Source organism: Vipera ursinii (genome assembly GCF_947247035.1).
Source record: "Vipera ursinii genome assembly, chromosome: 1".
In the NCBI taxonomy this organism is placed as follows: Eukaryota; Metazoa; Chordata; class Lepidosauria; order Squamata; family Viperidae; genus Vipera; species Vipera ursinii.
In genome coordinates, this window is record NC_139512.1 from 105,083,445 (window position 1) to 105,101,269 (window position 17,825).

General features: G+C 40.0%; 1 protein-coding gene across 1 annotated transcript in view; it reads left to right on the plus strand.

Annotated features, from left to right (window-relative positions):
- The window catches only part of TRPM5 (transient receptor potential cation channel subfamily M member 5), a gene marked incomplete at its 5' end in the record, with an annotated part of 65,239 nt that extends 51,326 nt beyond the window's left edge, over positions 1-13,913 (plus strand). Inside the window, 7 exons of the mRNA XM_083358972.1 lie at positions 241-496; positions 4,747-4,865; positions 5,777-5,909; positions 8,669-8,843; positions 9,651-9,819; positions 11,678-11,856; positions 13,503-13,913. Coding sequence (XP_083215098.1) covers positions 241-496; positions 4,747-4,865; positions 5,777-5,909; positions 8,669-8,843; positions 9,651-9,819; positions 11,678-11,856; positions 13,503-13,639 — 1,168 coding nt within the window. The 3' untranslated portion in view covers positions 13,640-13,913. The remainder of the gene's footprint in view (positions 1-240; positions 497-4,746; positions 4,866-5,776; positions 5,910-8,668; positions 8,844-9,650; positions 9,820-11,677; positions 11,857-13,502) is intronic.
- Positions 13,914-17,825: the final 3,912 nt, after the last annotated feature.

The window sequence follows — 17,825 nt, forward strand, 5'->3', positions numbered from 1 at the left end:
TTCATTGGTTGCCCTTATTAAAAAGATGCATTGAATATCCCCGTACTTTGATAAGGTGGGGAATAAAGCTATTTAAATATAGCAATTAAAACTGAATTGGGGGGAAAAACTTATCTGGATGCAGTTGCTTAATTTTAATGGAAGAATTTGGGGAAAAACAGGATGATCAACATCTCTCTAAAGCCAGTCTGAGCCATGTTGAGAATTGCATTGCTATTGTCTGTTCTTTCACTTTTGCAGGGCTGATGCCACACTAGAAGCAGAACCTGCCTCTGGGAATATTGCCTATGCAACATTTATGTTTACACGCTGGAAAAAATTCTGGACTGCTCCTATTACAGTCTTTATGGGGAATGTTGTTATGTATTTTGCTTTTCTCTTTCTATTTGCCTACGTCCTCTTAGTGGATTTTAAATCTCCACCTAAAGGTCCCGCTATCAAGGAGAACATACTCTACTTCTGGGTCTTTACACTAGTCTTGGAAGAAATCAGACAGGTTGGTAACACTGGTCTACAAGGAGGAAGCCTCGGAAATGAAAGTAACTAAATTTTACCAGAATTGGGTCACTAATAAAGGAAAATTAAGTCTTGAGTATTAATTGGGTCCAGTTTCCAAGATACAGCTTCAGGTCAAAATTGCATCAAAAGAATTTATAAAACCCTAGTAAGACCACACCTGGAATAATGCAGCCAATTTGGGTCACCATATCACAAAAAAGATGTTGAGTGTTTGGGAAAAATTCAGAGAAGAGCAACTAAGATGATCAAAGGCCTGGAGATTAAAACATACAAAGAACGGCTATGGGACTTGGGTTTGGCTAGCCGCTAGTCTAAAGAAAAGAAGAAATAAGGGTGGCATGAAAGCAGTATTCCAGTATTTGAGGGGCTGCCACAAAGAAGAGGGGGTCATGTTATTCACCAAAGCACCAGAGGGCAGGACAGGAAACAATGGTTGGAAACTGATCAAAGAGAGAAGCAACCTGGAATTAAGGAGAAACTTCCTGACAGTGAGGACAATTAACCAGTGGAACAGCTTGCCTCCAGAAATCATGGGCACTCCATCACTGGAGATTTTTAAGAAGAGCCTGTCTGAAATGATATAGGTTCTCCTGCTTGAGCAGGGGGCTGGACTAGAAGACCTCCAAGGTCTATTCTATTCTATTCTATTCTATTCTATTCTATTCTATTCTATTCTATTCTATTCTATTCTATTCTATTCTATTCTATTCTATTCTATTCTATTCTATTCAAAATTACGAGGGGTGTGTGCAATTAGGCTCTATAACTTTTTTTTACAAAATGTGATATAGCAATGAGAATGGTGCCACACCAATTGTTATAAATTTATCTTTTTATTGATACCAATAACATAACTTTCCATTCATGTATTGGTTTTTCATGTAACATTTTCATGCTTTTTCACTCTGCAGGAGATTCCACTATTGTTTATCTGGAGCCCAGTAGCTCTGCCTTACTCTTAGGCAATTCCAAATCCCTGACCAGGTCATTTAGTTCACTCTGTGAAATTAGATGTGTTTCAGGAGGAGCATATGGTAGGCTAAAGTTTGGGTCCACTGGCATAGACGGCTCTGGATCTGTTGCATCCTGCTTATCCTCTTTATCATCACCTGCCTCTAGAGAGTAGGATTCTGATAGATCTGGAATTGGCAAATCCTCACCAAGGGGAACAAGACGCAGTGCGGATAGAATGTTTGGATATTCCACAGTCCACTTCTTCTTTCTTGAGATTGCTTTTGCAACCGGGGGGAACTATGCAAAAATAGCAGTCACTACTATGATTGGTGGATTTTGTCCACACCATTGGGACTATGAAAGGCATGAACTTTTTCTTCTTGTTTAGCCAATGATGCAGATAAGTTGCACATGTAATGCAACAATAATGAGGGGCCAAACTCTTGTTCTGATCCCCTATTTTGCATCCAAAATATAGGTGGTATGCCATTTTTTACCACTGCCATCATACTGCACTTTTGAGATGCAAATGAAACCTCACCACAACTGTAGCAGATAATATCTGCATTGTTGACAGTTTTGTGGCATCTTGCAACTGTTCCTTGGAAATGTTAGGCAATACTTTCACAAGCCACCAGATGTAGTTATATGATGCAGAGATCTGACCAAGACAAATGTGTCTTGCAATGCCGTCCATGGCCCGGGTGCGCTGCTCACTCACGTGTGCAAGCCTTAGAGGACAGGAATGAAGCCTTCAACTGAGCGGGGAGGCATTGTGGGGCCAGGACCCTTGCACCCACATCCAAGCTGTCAGCAGCAGCAACCACCTGAGCAGCCATGAACCCCCTCCCCAGCCACCCACCCACCTGCCCAACCTAGTCCTTGGCTGACTGGCCAGCTGGCACAAATCCTCACCACTCTTCTCCTACTCCTCACTCATTGAGCAGCAGTGGCTTGAGTTTCACTGCTCTGTCTGAGTGAAAGGAAATGGAGGTGCAGACCAGGATTGCTCTCAGTAAGGCAAGTGCATGCAGCGCACATGCATCTTCTTGAGAGCAATCCTGCTCTGCACCTCTGGTTTTTTCCTTCAGGACGGAGTGGAGAAACTCAAGCTGCTGCTGCTCAAACACTTTTTATCCAAACACAGACCAGGGAGGGATTGGAAGGTCCATGTGCCTGCAGTGAGGCACTTCAGAAACGGAAAGGAGCACTCCATGTGACTGCTTGAAACTCCATGTTACTCAGGTCTCCATTCAGATGAAAGGTGTTTGAGCGCCAATGGGGCTATTCAAAATGCAGGGATTCACTGTGTTTTGAAGAGACCCACCAGAGCACAAACACTGCACAATCCAGAATGCCGAATCCTAGCTCCCACCCCACCCCAGGGCATCCACAATGCCAAATCAAAACCCTCACCCCACACCAGGGCATCCACATTCCTCCACTAACCTCCTTTCCAGCTCCGTTCTCCATGTGCAGGGCAACCAAAGAAGTTTGTGGGACTAAAAGAAAAGATCAATCCAACCCAACTTCTTAGGAAAAAAAATTTGATCTCACAAAATTGGAATGTCTGATTGAACTTTTTTTTACCGGTAGTCCCACAGGCTTCTTTTGTTGCCCTGAATGCAGTGGCAGAGAACAGAGCTGAAAAGGAGGTTAGTGAAGGGATGCTTTGGGGAAGCAAGGGAGATGCTGGCAGAGTGAGGAAGTGGCGGCCAGAGCAGACCCTTCCTTGTTTGGAAGCACTCTATAGGTGCTGAAAGACTTTTTATCCCAACGGAAACCTGAGAGAGATTGGAAGGTCCGTATGCCTGGAATGGGGCGCTTGGGAAACGGAGCCTTCTGCTCCATATCTAAGCATGCACTGGCAGCCACGCAAAGCTTCTCTGTCAGATCTCTGTTGGGATAAAAAATGTTTCAGCACCTATGGAGTGCCTCCAAACACAGGGATTGGCTGCGTTTGGAAGCACTCTATAGGAGCTGAAAGACTTTTTATTCAAATAGAACTGCATGCATTTTAACGAGCAAGGGAGTGATCTCATACGAGATTCACTCCCACGAGTTTTTGAGTTACGAGTGGAAAGTGCAGGCTCCATTAGACTCGTAACTACCTGTAAATCTTTATTGTGAAATATCTTGAAAGCTTTAGCCAACCAGCATCTTTACCACCTATTTTCTAATTCATCTAATAAAAATATGTAATAATTAACACATTTTATCCTGGAGGTCAATAATTTCCCAAAATTTGTAGACCAGTGTAATTTACTCTGTGCTATTTTGCTGTGTTGCTAAATTTATGACGTTAGTCCGGAGGTCCCTAAACCAGAACATGGCAGGAAAAGCAAGGGGAAAAAAATGGTAGCATTTTGCCATAGACACTACTAGCATCCTGATTCACTCTGGAGCTTCTGTTCTGAAAGGTTTACACAGCCAAAAGGAAAGAATGAATCCTTCCAGATTATTAATGGAAGTAAAAATCTGCAAGTAGGTGATAAGAATAAATTATTGCATTATTTCAACTATTTCATATCTTTTCCTTTTCTCCTTTGAAGAGAAACTGTATATATCTGCATTTTTTAAGCTGCAGCTATGCAAAAAGCCTTGAGCTACAGTCAATATTGACTGAATTCATTAAATTTTGGCACAGGAAAAAAAATGAATGGGATTTAGGACTGATTGCTGCAAACACATCCGCAAGTATAATCCCATGCAAATGTTTATCTTAGTCCAATGTTGAGTTTTAAATGCAGAGTTATCCCATCGCAACTGTGGGAATCTGGTAGCTTCAGTGATGACTTGATCCTGAGTGTGTTACTACAGATATGGACTCACACATATTTCAATGATGTCTCAAACTAGAATATGAAAGTTTGTCAGAACGCAAGAGCATTAAAGTGGTAGGTTCTCTCTCTCCCAGAAAAGCCAGAGTCTCCTGTAATCACGAAGCTTGATAAAACGCTGTACAATGTATAGTTCAGAAGCAATGAATTAATTTTCTGATCCCATCGATCCCATCTAGGGGTGCCAAGTATAGGCTGGCATTACCAATATGGATGGCTATGTCAGGTGGGCCATCCAAACCCATAAGAAGAATTTTCCAAGCAATAGGATGCTCAGGAATGAAAGACCTGTTAGTTATTCAGATATATATAGGAAGCCTAGGAAAAAAAGTGATCCTTATTTGCAATTGTCATATATTTCATATTCAATTTTGAAATGTTAAACTATTGACAAAGAAATGAAAGGATTAACATAATAGCTGTTAACTTGCAGAGTTTCTTTACTGATGGAGGCATGAATCTAATAAAAAAATTCAAGCTCTACGTAGAAGATAATTGGAACAAGTGTGATATGTTGGCTATTTCCTTGTTCATCATTGGAATCGCTTGCAGGTATGTGGCTTCAGGTGTTTCTCCTCCCCCACACCTTTTTTTTAAGGATGATATTACAGGTAGCAAGAGAAGAGATGATACAGTGCTGAGAAAAAAGTCTTGAAAGGCACTAAGTGGCCAAGCATGGCAGATAGCTACCATAAGTGGAAATTATGAAATGATTACTAGTTTAGAATCAGAGATGTCTTGGTGGGAAAAACAAGGAACAACTATTCAACTATTCAGTTCTTGCAAGAATCGGAGGATACCTTGAAAAATTCAATCAGTGCAAACCATAAACAGCAGAGCTATAATTCAACAGTAATATAGGGTAGATGACTACTGTACTTCTTGGTACAGTTGCAATAGCTCTTTTCCAGGGACAACAAGGCTATTCTTTAGCTGTATTTATTTGAGTTTTTAATCCAGCCAGAGTCACTGTTATGCAAGATGGGCTGCCATATAAATGGAATAAATACATAAACAAATATCTAAATGGTGCAAAATAAGGATCTTATCACGCCTGAAAAACCAGCATTGGTTGCTAATTTCAACCAACCAGTTTCTGGGCAACTGGTGATTTGTCATGATCTTGGATAAGATTAGCTGAAGAGACTTCTGTAAGGATTCCCCCACTTTCAGAGAGTATTCTTTGGGAATATGAAGAGAGCATTATTTGCAAGCTATGGGCCATAAACATTTGGAAACAGATATTTACACCTGTATTTAGAAAAAAACTTAGTTTGAGCTGTTTTATTCTGATATTAATAGTTATGTATTTGTGTTCTAATGGTGCCTTCCTACTGTGTTCCTAATTTATTTTACTTTATTTTTTGCATCTTTTTCATGATAACTGCCTTCATCCTCTTATCAGGGTAGAAAGGGAAGGCATGAGTTAAATATTAATACACAAATATTTCTTCACCCTCCAGAATGTTTAATTCAACCTTTTACGATGGTCGAACAGTACTAGCAATTGATTTTATGGTGTTCACTCTGAGACTGATTCATATTTTTGCCATTCATAAACAACTGGGCCCAAAGATTATCATTGTGGAAAGAATGGTAAGTGCAGCATTGCCTAGAGCAGGGGTAGGCTGCCTGGAGGCAGTCCAGGTCTGGATGGGGAGAAAACAGGCTTCGTCTCAATCCTGCCAAGACTGAGTGGCTGTGCATACCGGCATCTCGGGTTAACCAGACTATTCCATCTTTAACGATGGGGGGTAAGGTGTTACCCCCCGTTGATAGGGCTCGCAACTTGGGTGTCCTTCTGGATTCACGGCTCAGTTTTGAAGATCACATAGGATCCGTGACCAGAGGGGCTTTTGCCCAGGTTCGCCTGGTGTGCCAGTTGCGACCCTATCTGGACCGAGATGCCCTACGCACAGTCACCCATGCGCTCGTGACCTCCCGTTTAGACTACTGCAACGCTCTCTATATGGGGCTGCCCTCGACGACCACTCGGAGGCTTCAGCTGGTGCAGAATGCTGCTGCGTGAGTTGTGATGGGGGTTTCCCGATACTCCCATGTAACACCTCTACTCCGCGAGCTGCATTGGCTTCCAGTTGCCCTCCGGGTGAGATTCAAGGTGCTGGTGATGACCTATAAAGCCCTAAATGGCTTGGGTCCGGGATATTTAAGGGAACACCTTCTGCCAGCCCCAAGTTCCCTTCGTCCTGTGCGCTCCCACATGGAGGGCCTTCTCAGGGTGCTGCCGGTAAAAGACTTCCGGTGGATAACACCCAGGGGGAGGACCTTCTCAGTGGGTGTGCCTGCCCTTTGGAACCAGCTGCCCATGGAGCTTAGGACTGCCCCTGACCTTCGGTCATTTCGCCGGGACCTGAAGACCTGGCTCTTTGAGCTTTCCGGCCCAGGCTGAGAGTTTTTAAATGGGGTTTTATATTTGTTCAGGGATTAAATTTAATTATTTTAACTGTCTTTAACTTTTGTATTTTATTGATGTTTTTAAATACTTTGTAAACCGCCCTGAGTCCTATGGGAAAAGGGCGGTATATAAATTCAATAAACTAAACTAAACTAGGCAACCTTAGTTCTTTTATGACTCGTGGACTTCAACTCCCAGAATTCCTGAGCCGGCTGGCTCAGGAATTCTGGGAGTTGAAGTCCATGAGTCATAAAAGAGCCAAGGTTGCCTACCCTTGGCCTAGAGAAATGAAAACAAATGGGGTTGGACCTGGTTTTCAATCTAGCAGACTCAAGGGAAATTATGCTATTAACTTCAAATTTCTAAGTATGGTTACGGTACATTCACCCCCATATTTATTTATGTATTGACTTACTAAGACATCTATCGGACACCCTGTAGAAGATTTCCTTGTTGTCAGTGTGCCAGGCACACAGAAAGGGCTCTTTCCTCCCCCCACCCCCATTCTCTTCCACTCTATGTTTAGAAACCTAGCAACATTTTTTTTGCTTTTCTTTGTTGCTTCCTTTTACTTTTTATCTCAGCTTTTAAAACTGTATTTGAATCTTAATTAGCTATCCTGGACCCTGTTTTGAGGAGAAAGTCAGTATAATATAATATTGAAGAAATAAAAAGAAATTCTGCTCTTAGTAAATGGTTATATTTATCTTCTAAAATGCAATATATTGGAAGGAACTTCTGCTAGGTTGGAAGTACTAGAACAGTGATGGCGAATCTTTTAGAGCAGGGGTGTCAAACTCAATTTCATTGAGGGCCACATCAGCATTGCAGTTGCCCTCAGGGGGCTGGGTGGGTGTGGCCTACTGGGTGGGTGTGGCTAGAGTGCATATGGCCTACTGGGTGGGCATGGCCAGCTCTACATAGTTCGCATCAAGGGTGCCTATGGGGGCCTGGGCAGGAGTGGGACAGATCTGAGGGTCTCTGGCAGAAGGAGGGTCTCTGGGCCAGGGCCAAGGCAGTGGGGGCCATTCCCTCACTGTTTCCAGGATGGCTTCGCGGGCCACATGAAACCACTTCGCGGGCCGGATCTGGCCCCCGGGCCTTGTGTTTGACATGTCTGTTTTAGAGACTGAGTGCCCAAACTGCAACCCCAAACCCACTTATGTATTGTTGGGTGCTGGGTGGGTGTGGCCCATTGGGTGGGTGTGGCCAATTGGGTGGGTGTGGCCAATTGGGTGGGCATGGCCCATTGGGTGGGTGTGGCTGTGGTGGTAAGGGCAGACTGGGTGGGACTAAAAAGTTCAATCAATTCCAACTTTGTGAGGTCTTTTTTTTTCTCGCGAGAAGTTGAAATTGATTGATTGATTGAACCTTTTTTTGCACATGATGGTGGAGGCCTAAAGCAAAAAGATTTTATAAAACCCAGCTGAAGGCCAAGAACTGGGCCAACGGCATACGTGCCCACAGAGAAGGCTCTGCATGCCACCTGTGGCACACGTGCCATAGGTTCGCCACCACAGTACTAGAAGTTAAAAAAAAAAGAGGGGGGGAGCCCTGACTATAGCAGAAGGAATTTTTCCTGCAAAAGATGCAAGAAGGTAACTTTTCTCTCAAACATTTGTCTATGTGTGTGTGTGCATGTGTGTGCTCACTAGACATATGACTAATAACTTTGCATTCTAACATATTTGTACAGCCTGCATTAAACAAAATAGTCCTTCCAATAAATCTAAGTCCTAGTTCGGAATGAAAGAAGCTTTTTGAGAATACATGATGAGAAGGAAAAGAAATCCATTCTGATTCTCTTTGAATGTTTCTAATCCAATAGACCCCAACTTGACTTTTTCAGATATCTTGGGTCTATAACACACCTGGAGGGCATAACGGTGGAGGAAGAGAGTTTCAAATTTTAGTTCTGCCTTATTATTATTTTTTACAGATGAAGGATGTTTTTTTCTTCCTCTTTTTCCTGAGTGTGTGGCTCATTGCATATGGTGTGGCCACACAAGCTTTGCTTCATCCTGATGACAGTCGTGCTGAGTGGATTTTCAGGAGGGTCCTTTATCGTCCCTACCTTCAAATATTTGGACAAATTCCACTGGATAAAATAGATTGTGAGTTTCATTTACAGTACCTCAGCAATGCTGCTTTTTGATTAAAGGGGTTTTGACAGATAATAATAAATCAGTCAACAGCATTCTCATTGCACCGTATCTGAAGTCATCTGTACTGTAAGGTCTATATTGTATTCATGATAAGGAATGGCATAATCCACTAAGATAAGCATAGAGCAATTCAAAACTTAACACCGTGTGCTGATTTGCACAGTATTATAAGTCCAACCACTGAATCATACCAACCAGCTAGAAACATTTAGTCACATGTGAGTAAAGCCATCATTTACATAAGATAGAATTGATACAGTAAAGGCAACAGCATAGGGCAAATATGAAAGCATTTTGGTTACCTGTGGCAAAAGCCTGTTCTAGTCCTTCACCTTGAAAATCAGTCTAAAATGTTTGGTTTAAGTTAGATTCAGTGATATCAATGAGGTTTATGACAGAATCCTCCAAGTCCTTTGGCTGGGGTGTTTCTTCAGAAGTTCTGACAGAAATGGCAAAGTCCAGTCGTCCTCTTTTGCTACATCTTTTTGTTTCCCCTGTTAAATTCTGTTCTACTTGCAGGCTCTAATTCCTAGGCCTGTCCCTTATAGATGCTCCTGCTGTGTGTCAGCTGCATCAATTCACCTGATTCCTTTGTAAAGTCAGTGTAGTAGTTTGTTTTAGCAAATCATTCTGAAGCTTTAACAGTTTCAACCTTCCTTCCTTCCTTCCTTCCTTCCTTCCTTCCTTCCTTCCTTCCTTCCTTCCTTCCTTCCTTCCTTCCTTCCTTTGCTCTTTTTTTAAACTTCACTACCACAGCATCTCGCATGGATTTTGGAAACTGCACATTGGGTCAGCAGAGGAACCAGACAGCGAGTGACTTCTCATGTCCTAGTGCCTACGCTAATTGGCTGGTCATAATACTCTTAGTCATCTTCCTACTGGTTACAAATGTGCTGCTTATGAATCTCTTAATTGCCATGTTCAGGCAAGTATAAAATGAGGGTCTATAAGAAAATAGAAGAAGCCTTCTGCCAAATAGCCACAGATAGAATAATATGCATGCACACTCTCTGGGACATATCTTTTGTGTGTGTGTGTGTGTGTGTGTGTGTGTGTGTGTGTGTGTGTGTGTAATAGATGGAATCCACAAAAGGTTTTGCAAAGAAAAGCAGTAGCAAAATAAACACAGTGAGAGTATAGCTATGTGTTCTGAAATAAATCCTGTTGAGGAAGTGTATTGTGATTTACTTCTGGATAAGTGTGTGCTGGACTGACATATTACCTATTAGTTCTTGACTTACAACCACAGTTGGAACCAAGGTTTCGATTGCTAAACAAGGCAGTTAGGTCAGTCATTCCCAATCTTGTGGTCTTTTTTCCCATGGTCATTAAGAGAATCAGTGCAGGTTTTTAAGTGAATTGCATGGTTGTCAGGTGAATCCAGCTTCCCCCATTGACTTTGCTTGTCAGCTGATTGGGAAGATCATAAATGGCCATCACATGACACCGGGACACTGCAACCATCATACATATATCTTGGTTGCCAAGTGCCCAAATTTTGATCATGTGACTGTAGGGCTGCTGCAGTGGTCATAAGTGTATCACTTTTTTCAGTGCTATTGTAACTTTGAATGGTCACTAAATGAATGATTGTAAGTCAAGGACTACCTGTACAGTAATGGTCTGCTTCCTTAGCACTCATTTAATTGGAATTTGGGTATCCCAGGTTTGTCACAAAAAGAATTGCTGAAGGTTCTCAGTCCATTGAAAATAAAGACTTATGGTAATATTGTTCAGCCTATTATTAGTATGTGTAAACACGTTACTTTTGCAAAGTTTAAATTCTTAATAAAGTTGTGCATGTTGTGCAACAGCTAATGCATGCAGGTAGTTAAACAGATAGACCTATCTCTGGAAGTAATCTATTTGACTTTATTTTCTTTGGAGATTAATAAGAACTTTTTATAGCTTATGTGGAGTTCTAGACATTTGTCTTTGTAAGACTTTTTATGAAACATACTTGCCATCTTGGGACCTTTCAAAATCCACTGAAAAATATTTACTATGATCTCATCTGGCTCAGAGATATATTGCAATATAGTTGGATAACCTTCTTCAAATAGGCAGGACTACTGATGTGATCTTTCAATAGACAGGACTACTGGTATTCATGTGATCATATTATCTCTTCCTGATCTGGAAGTCCTAAATAGCTCATGTTCCTTCCAGTATTGGGTGATGTACTTTTGTCACACAGAACAAAAATAAGAAAGGAAACATAAACTTTGTCTATTTTAAACCAAGGGACATAACAACACTAAAACAAATGCAGCCTAAAATATTCTATGGTCACTTGAAAGACCTATTCTCAGGTAGCAAATAAATGTATCAGTTGCAGATATTAAATGTTTGATGGCACTTGAAATATAAAACAAGCTGATGAAACACACAGCTTGTGGAGAGTATTGGAAGAGATTTTGACAAAATAGTGATACTGTTTCAGGTGTAGTCTCATTTGTCTAATGTGTCAAGTATATCAATGGTTGAAAATTCACAGGAATATTTTACCGCTTTCAAGAAGGTATTACCTGAAATCAAACTCAAGGCCTAGAAGTGTCTCTCCAAATCACTGGAAACAGTTATCACATTTCATACACAATGAATTGTCAAATTCATTTTATCTCAGCAGAACCCAAACTTGTTTATTGTCAGTGTTAATCACACCAAGAAAAGCTGGCAGACCGCTTTCTCAGTTAGAAAAAACATCAAGAACTTTACACTTCTGAAAACAATCTTCTTTTTAGAGAATGAGATCTGTTGATACAACCCTTCTTCCTTTTAAGTTACACTTTTCAGGTTGTTCAAGGGAATGCAGACATCTTCTGGAAATTTCAGCGATACAACTTGATTGTTGAATACCACGGTCGTCCTGCATTTGCTCCTCCTTTTATCATTATTGACCACGTAAAACTATTTCTTAGATGGGCCCTTAAGAAGACAGAACACAAAAAAGAACATCTGGGTAAGCTGTGGGCGGAGTGGTAAGAACAAGCTGAGGATTATATACACACACACACATACATGCAGCACATATATTAATGTATCATCATAAATCGTGTTATCACTTTATGCAATAGTAAAGTTCATTTCTATATAATTAGCTGTGGATTATTATTTTTAAAAATTGAAATGGATTGTAGGGGATGAATAACCTTCTTCACTATGGTGCCCTCCAGATGGTTTGTAATCCGCACTATCTGGATCATTTTACATTGCAGAGGTGTCAGGACCCACTTCAAGCCCACATCTTAAGAAAGCAGAACACTTGGAAACAATTTCCTCCAAGCAGGAACTTTTATTAAGAGTAGGTGATAGCAGGCATAATAGACAGGATCTGAGATTTCCCACGCAATGCAGCAGATTATAGTGTCCCCAAGCAGGACCCCACCCCAAAGATCAACCACTCAATGTGGGATAGCCAATCCCCAAGTGTTAAGTCTGTTATGGGAACCGGGGAGATAACATCGGTCTATCTCCAGTTCACGCAGCGAGGGTCAGTGGCTTGTTCACACCTTTCTCTGAGACTGCAGACATAAACCAGGCACTGAGGTTACATTCCTTATTTCCTCCTTTGTTCTTAACTGACAGTTTAAAAAGATAGAGTTCAGAGAGAGAGAGAGAGAGAGAGAGAGAGAGAGAGAGAGAGAGAGAGAGAGAGAGAGAGAGAGAGAGAGAGAGAGAGAGAGAGAGAGAGAGAGAGATAACGCAGGAAACAGGATACAGACCCAATAAACAAAATAAAGGATTACATTTTAGCGAATGGAGGAAGTGAAAGTAATAGCCCTGCAGGCACATCCCCACTTCCCCTTGGAAGTATGGCAAAACCCAGGAAAGGTGGGATGAAATAGAAATGAAATAAAATAAAATAGGAATGGGTTTTGACAAGAGGTCTGCATTAAAATGGTATTATCTGTAATTACATTAAAACAAATTAAGGTAAAAAACAAAATTGAATTAAACATTAATTTTTAGTTAAAAACAAAAACTCACACTCGGTAGAAACTATTACTGCTGTAGCAGAGAACAAATTGATAAATACTGTATCTGTAAGATCCAAAGTTAAAAGTGAAGACTGCTGTGGGGTATCCATCTCCAAAAGATTTTCCAATTTTATTTACAAGTAGATTAAAAATAGACTACTATTTTTAGGACATTGGTCTACATTGGGGCTTTGAGGAAGCATTCAGAATGGAAATTAAGGATGCTCACAAATCCTCCAGGGTAGAGATGAACATTTGTATGGGGAAACAGTTCCTATGCTGGGGGTGCAGGAGTGGTGTCTTGTGCATTTGTGAACTGGCTTACTGGGCTTCTTTCAAAATACAGGTATGAGTCAGCCATTGGACTTGGACTACGTGGTCCCTTTCTTATCCACATTCCTAAAATGTATATTCAAGTTTAAGAAAGCTCTATGAAAACTAGGCATGCAGTATTACTGAGGTGCATTCAATATTCATTTGATTGTAGGGTAATATTGAAACTCTATGGAAAACCAACAATAGTGATGATTTTGCTATGTTTTGATGTTAGTTTACCCCCCCAGCCTCAGCCCCCCTTTGGCAACTGTTTCCTTCTCCTCGTCCCAAGTCTAACTCTCCCTTCCTTCAGAAAGAGACATTCCAGAAGAACTGGATCAAAAATTAATAACCTGGGAGTTGCTACAGAAAGAAAATTATCTGGCAAACTTGGAAACAAAGAAAAAAGAAAGCAACGAGGAAAAACTGAAGAAAATGTCAGACAAGTAAGTAAACGTCTGCAAGTAAAATGCAGTTTGACATAATTAAAAAGCAAGCAGCACATTTACAGGTTTATAATTAGATCAGGTCAATTAGGTTTTATTTACTTCATTTTCATTGTCTTATTCTTTTCCTGTTTTCCTTTCCCTTTTTGAAGCTGTTAACCCCATCCCCATATGAAACTTAATCCAACACTGTTGTTCTTCAATTCAAAACACTGCAAATGTATACAAACAGATCCTTGTTTGGGTGATATGGGAAATCCCAACATTCAAAAATGCAGACACATTATTTGGAATATAGCTCTTGCAATGAAAATGTCAGGAATGGCATGAATAGAAGTCATTTTTTTGTGATAAACTATTCTAAATGTAGCGATGAATAGCAGATTCTGATGTTTAAAGCTGAGTTCAGACACCCAATGGATCCTAGAGGTTCATTAACTGAATTCTGACTAGGACAGGATTGCACAACTGTTACCTCCATGTAGAATCTATGTACAGTACATGGAATTTGAGTAGCAGGTAGCAATCACTCAAAATCCAAGCTAGAAGATATGAGTAGCTATTGTAAGTGGATGAATTCAATCTTACTGTTCATTTCCTAGATCAACAGCCCCCAACCTTTTGGGCACCAGGGACCGGTTCTGTGGTTTGTCCGTGGACCAGAATGAGCTGTGGTTTCATGTGCTGTCTGCATTCCGCAGATGAGGCTTTGTTTGCGCGGCCCAGCTTCTGGCATGGCATGGACTAGTGCCAGTCCACGGACTGGGGGTTGGGGACCCCTGTCCTAGATGAATAATTATTAATTCACAGAAATTATTTGCAGTAGACACTATTCTAAAGATCAGGGGTCTTCAAACTTGACCCTTTTATGACTTGTGGACTTCGGCAACTCCCAGAATTCCTCAGCCAGGCACGTTGGCTGAGGAATTCTAGGAGCTGAAGTCAAGTCATAAAAGGGCCAAGTTTGAAGACCCCTGTCATAAATGGATGCTCTACTGAGTTCTTCAGGACCTTCTCTCTGACAATGTTCTTGTTTTGACTCTATTATTGTTGGTTCATTTTAAAACAGGGTGGACAGCCTTTTAAAGAATTTTAGTGGTCTAAAAGAGCAAGAGAAACAACTTAGATCTTTGGAATCAAAAGTAAGAATTTCTTTTTATGCTTCAGTTGCACAATTTTTAATTTGTTCATACATATGTTTCCAAGATCAATGTTCAGAAATCATGATAGGATTTCATGCATCAATCAATTTTTTTGTTTGGGGCATGCTTAAGTGAGGTGGATAAACAATAGTTTATGGCCTTCTCCAGAAGGATACTTCAATAACAAGTATACCTTCAAAATGTTACATTGAAAGGACATTTTGGATTCTAAACCCAATGAACAGTTCATAGATTCAAAGGGCTCAATGGAACAAAAGAGCTAAGAAGAAACTATTTTATACGCAGTTACCCAGAAGTAAACCTACTGAATGGTCAAACCTTAGTAAATGGGTAGAGGGTTTCAAACTTCAGCCTACGATCGCATTCTGATTCTATGATTGTATCACACACAAAAAACCTCACTATGCCATCGTTTGATTTCCCAAAATTTTGCTATAATTAGTATTATAATTGTAGTATGTCTCAAATAGTAATGGTATCAAAATAATTTGTTTTTATTATGCAGATTAACTACTGCAGAGTTATGCTTTCTTCAATGGCAGACACTTTAGTGAAAAACAGTTTATTTTTCAGCAGGCCAATTTCAAACTACACACGTGAGTAATGTGTTGATAAAAGATTGGGTGGGGTGGGTGAGGAATGCAAAACAAAGTAAAAAAAAAAAAACTAAAATCCATAAAAGCAGCCTGATACTAAAAAATACACACCAGAATTGCTGTAGAAGGGTCCATAACAGTGGTAAGTACAATATTGGCTGTGACTTCATACATTGCAGTCATAATGAAGTTTGTTTGGCTTGGGCTGGGTTTTTTGTACCCAGCCATTTTAATTAATGCTTAACAAATTGTGCCAATAAAACAATGCTTTATTCAATAAACTATGAGAAACAAGCTGTAGCCCTTAGGAATGTATAAACTTTTATTTTCTTAATCATTATAAAGAAAGACACAATGATATAATGATTAGGAATTTCAAATCGTGTCACTGCTTGACTGGCTAGGTCAGGGGTGTCAAACTGCCGGCCCACGGGCCAGACGCATCAACAGGAAACCGCGCCCACCCGTGCCGGCAACGGGGAAAAAGTTCTGATACGTCACACAACATCACAGTTTCATGTCTGGGCTAGGTAATTCACACCAATCCCTCTGAAATTCCAGCTTAACCTCCTATGTGAAAATATGAGGAAAATTTTGGCCAGCTGCACAGGAAAGTACCAAAAAAACCCCCAAACAGCCCCTCTCCTTTGGAACAGTCTTGTGGCATCTTAAACATGCCTATTTCTTACAGTTATGTTTCTCTGCATTAAAATGAATATGCTATATATAGCTATTAACCTTAAGTTAGCACAATACTACCTCAGCAGAAATGGGAGAGGCATTTGAATATCAAACTTGGGATATTTAAGAATTATATATAGGCAGGGCAAAAGAATATCCCAGGCAGAACAGCATAAATTAGCCACATAGCTAGTTAATTTTAACAGGTGACAATGAGAACAAAAATCTCATACTTACCCAATTATAACCATTAAGATAGCTTTGCCGAAGAGCTCCTAGATTTGGGGGATTAGACTTTCTTTTGGATATGGAAGATCTTACACCTCTTTAATTCTCATTTAAGTCAGCTTCAAATAAGCAAAACAACTTGATAATATGTTAAAAGCACAAATGGATTTTGTTGTTATAACAAAAAACAACAACCCCATGTACTATAAGTCAACATAAAAATGTTTTCAGTCTGATACTCAGGCCAGGCTCTGAAATGAAGGTATCTCTATGCATCTGAGGTAGTGGAATTTGGTCCATAACAACATGCCAGATTAAACTTCAAGGATTGCAGGTCTGTTTTCCCATTCTTGGAACAGCTCTACTAAAATACATAGAAAATGTGTTTTTTTTAAAAAAGACAAACTAGCTTTGATAAGTGACATTACAAGAAGTAACTTGTTCATATCTCGCTATAGCTCCTCATTCTTTATATAACCAATATTTTCATTTAAATTTTCATGTTTCATAAATGCAGGCACTGATCAAATGGTTGTACCAGAAAATGAAGATAGGGGAGAGACCAGTCAGCTTGACGATGTGATGTATATTGATAACTGATTGGAACAGATCACTTCTCAAGTGTTATTTTGTCAATTCAATTACCTAATGGATATTTTCTTTTAATGTCCCAATACCACTATGTCATACCTACACGAAGCCTTCCTTTTAGATTACGGTATATCCAATGGGTGTCCAGTAAGTTATCTACTGACATCTCAAAAATATTACCTCCTGTGTTAATTCCAATCTTCACTTTTAAAATAAAATGTACGCTATGTGTAACTCTGTAAATTCATTTAGGCCAGGTATTACATAAAATACCTTCTGAGCTTTTCAAACTATTATTCTTCCTAGATTTAGTTGTACATAGTAGTCACTGAGCCGCTTCCTGTTTTGTACTTTTCCTCTTGAACTTAACTATATACTAGCGGTTTCCAATCTTGCTATTTTCCACTAATCAATTCTTGAATCAACAGTTCTACAGCTACATTACCCTTATTTACTGTCAATGTAGCACAAAATAGTTTCAATCCAACTATTTAATAAGCCTTTTTTGTATAAAATAGACATTAGGTATTTCAATATAGTCCCAGGTTAGCAACTGCCTCAGACAGCGACTGCAATTAAGACTGTGATAAAAAAATAACTTTGTGACCAATCATCATGTTTATGATCTTTCAGGACTTTAAAGCAAAGGAAAGGTGAAGTAAGATAATAAGCATTGCTGCAGTTTCACTTAGTGACTGCTTTGTTAATGACTGAGTTACCATTTCCAATTGTGATAGCTAAATGAGCACTACCTGTACACAATAATAAAAAAGTTCTTGTTCCAACCAATGTGTTTATTTATGACCAAATTTTTTGTGCCTGACAACATGCAAAGGGGAGAATAATGCTGGAGTAGCTGTGCAACAGAATGAGATGGCATCTTGCTCCTTTATATGCAAAGGCAAGAAAGTGTGACAAGGGCTAGTGGGTA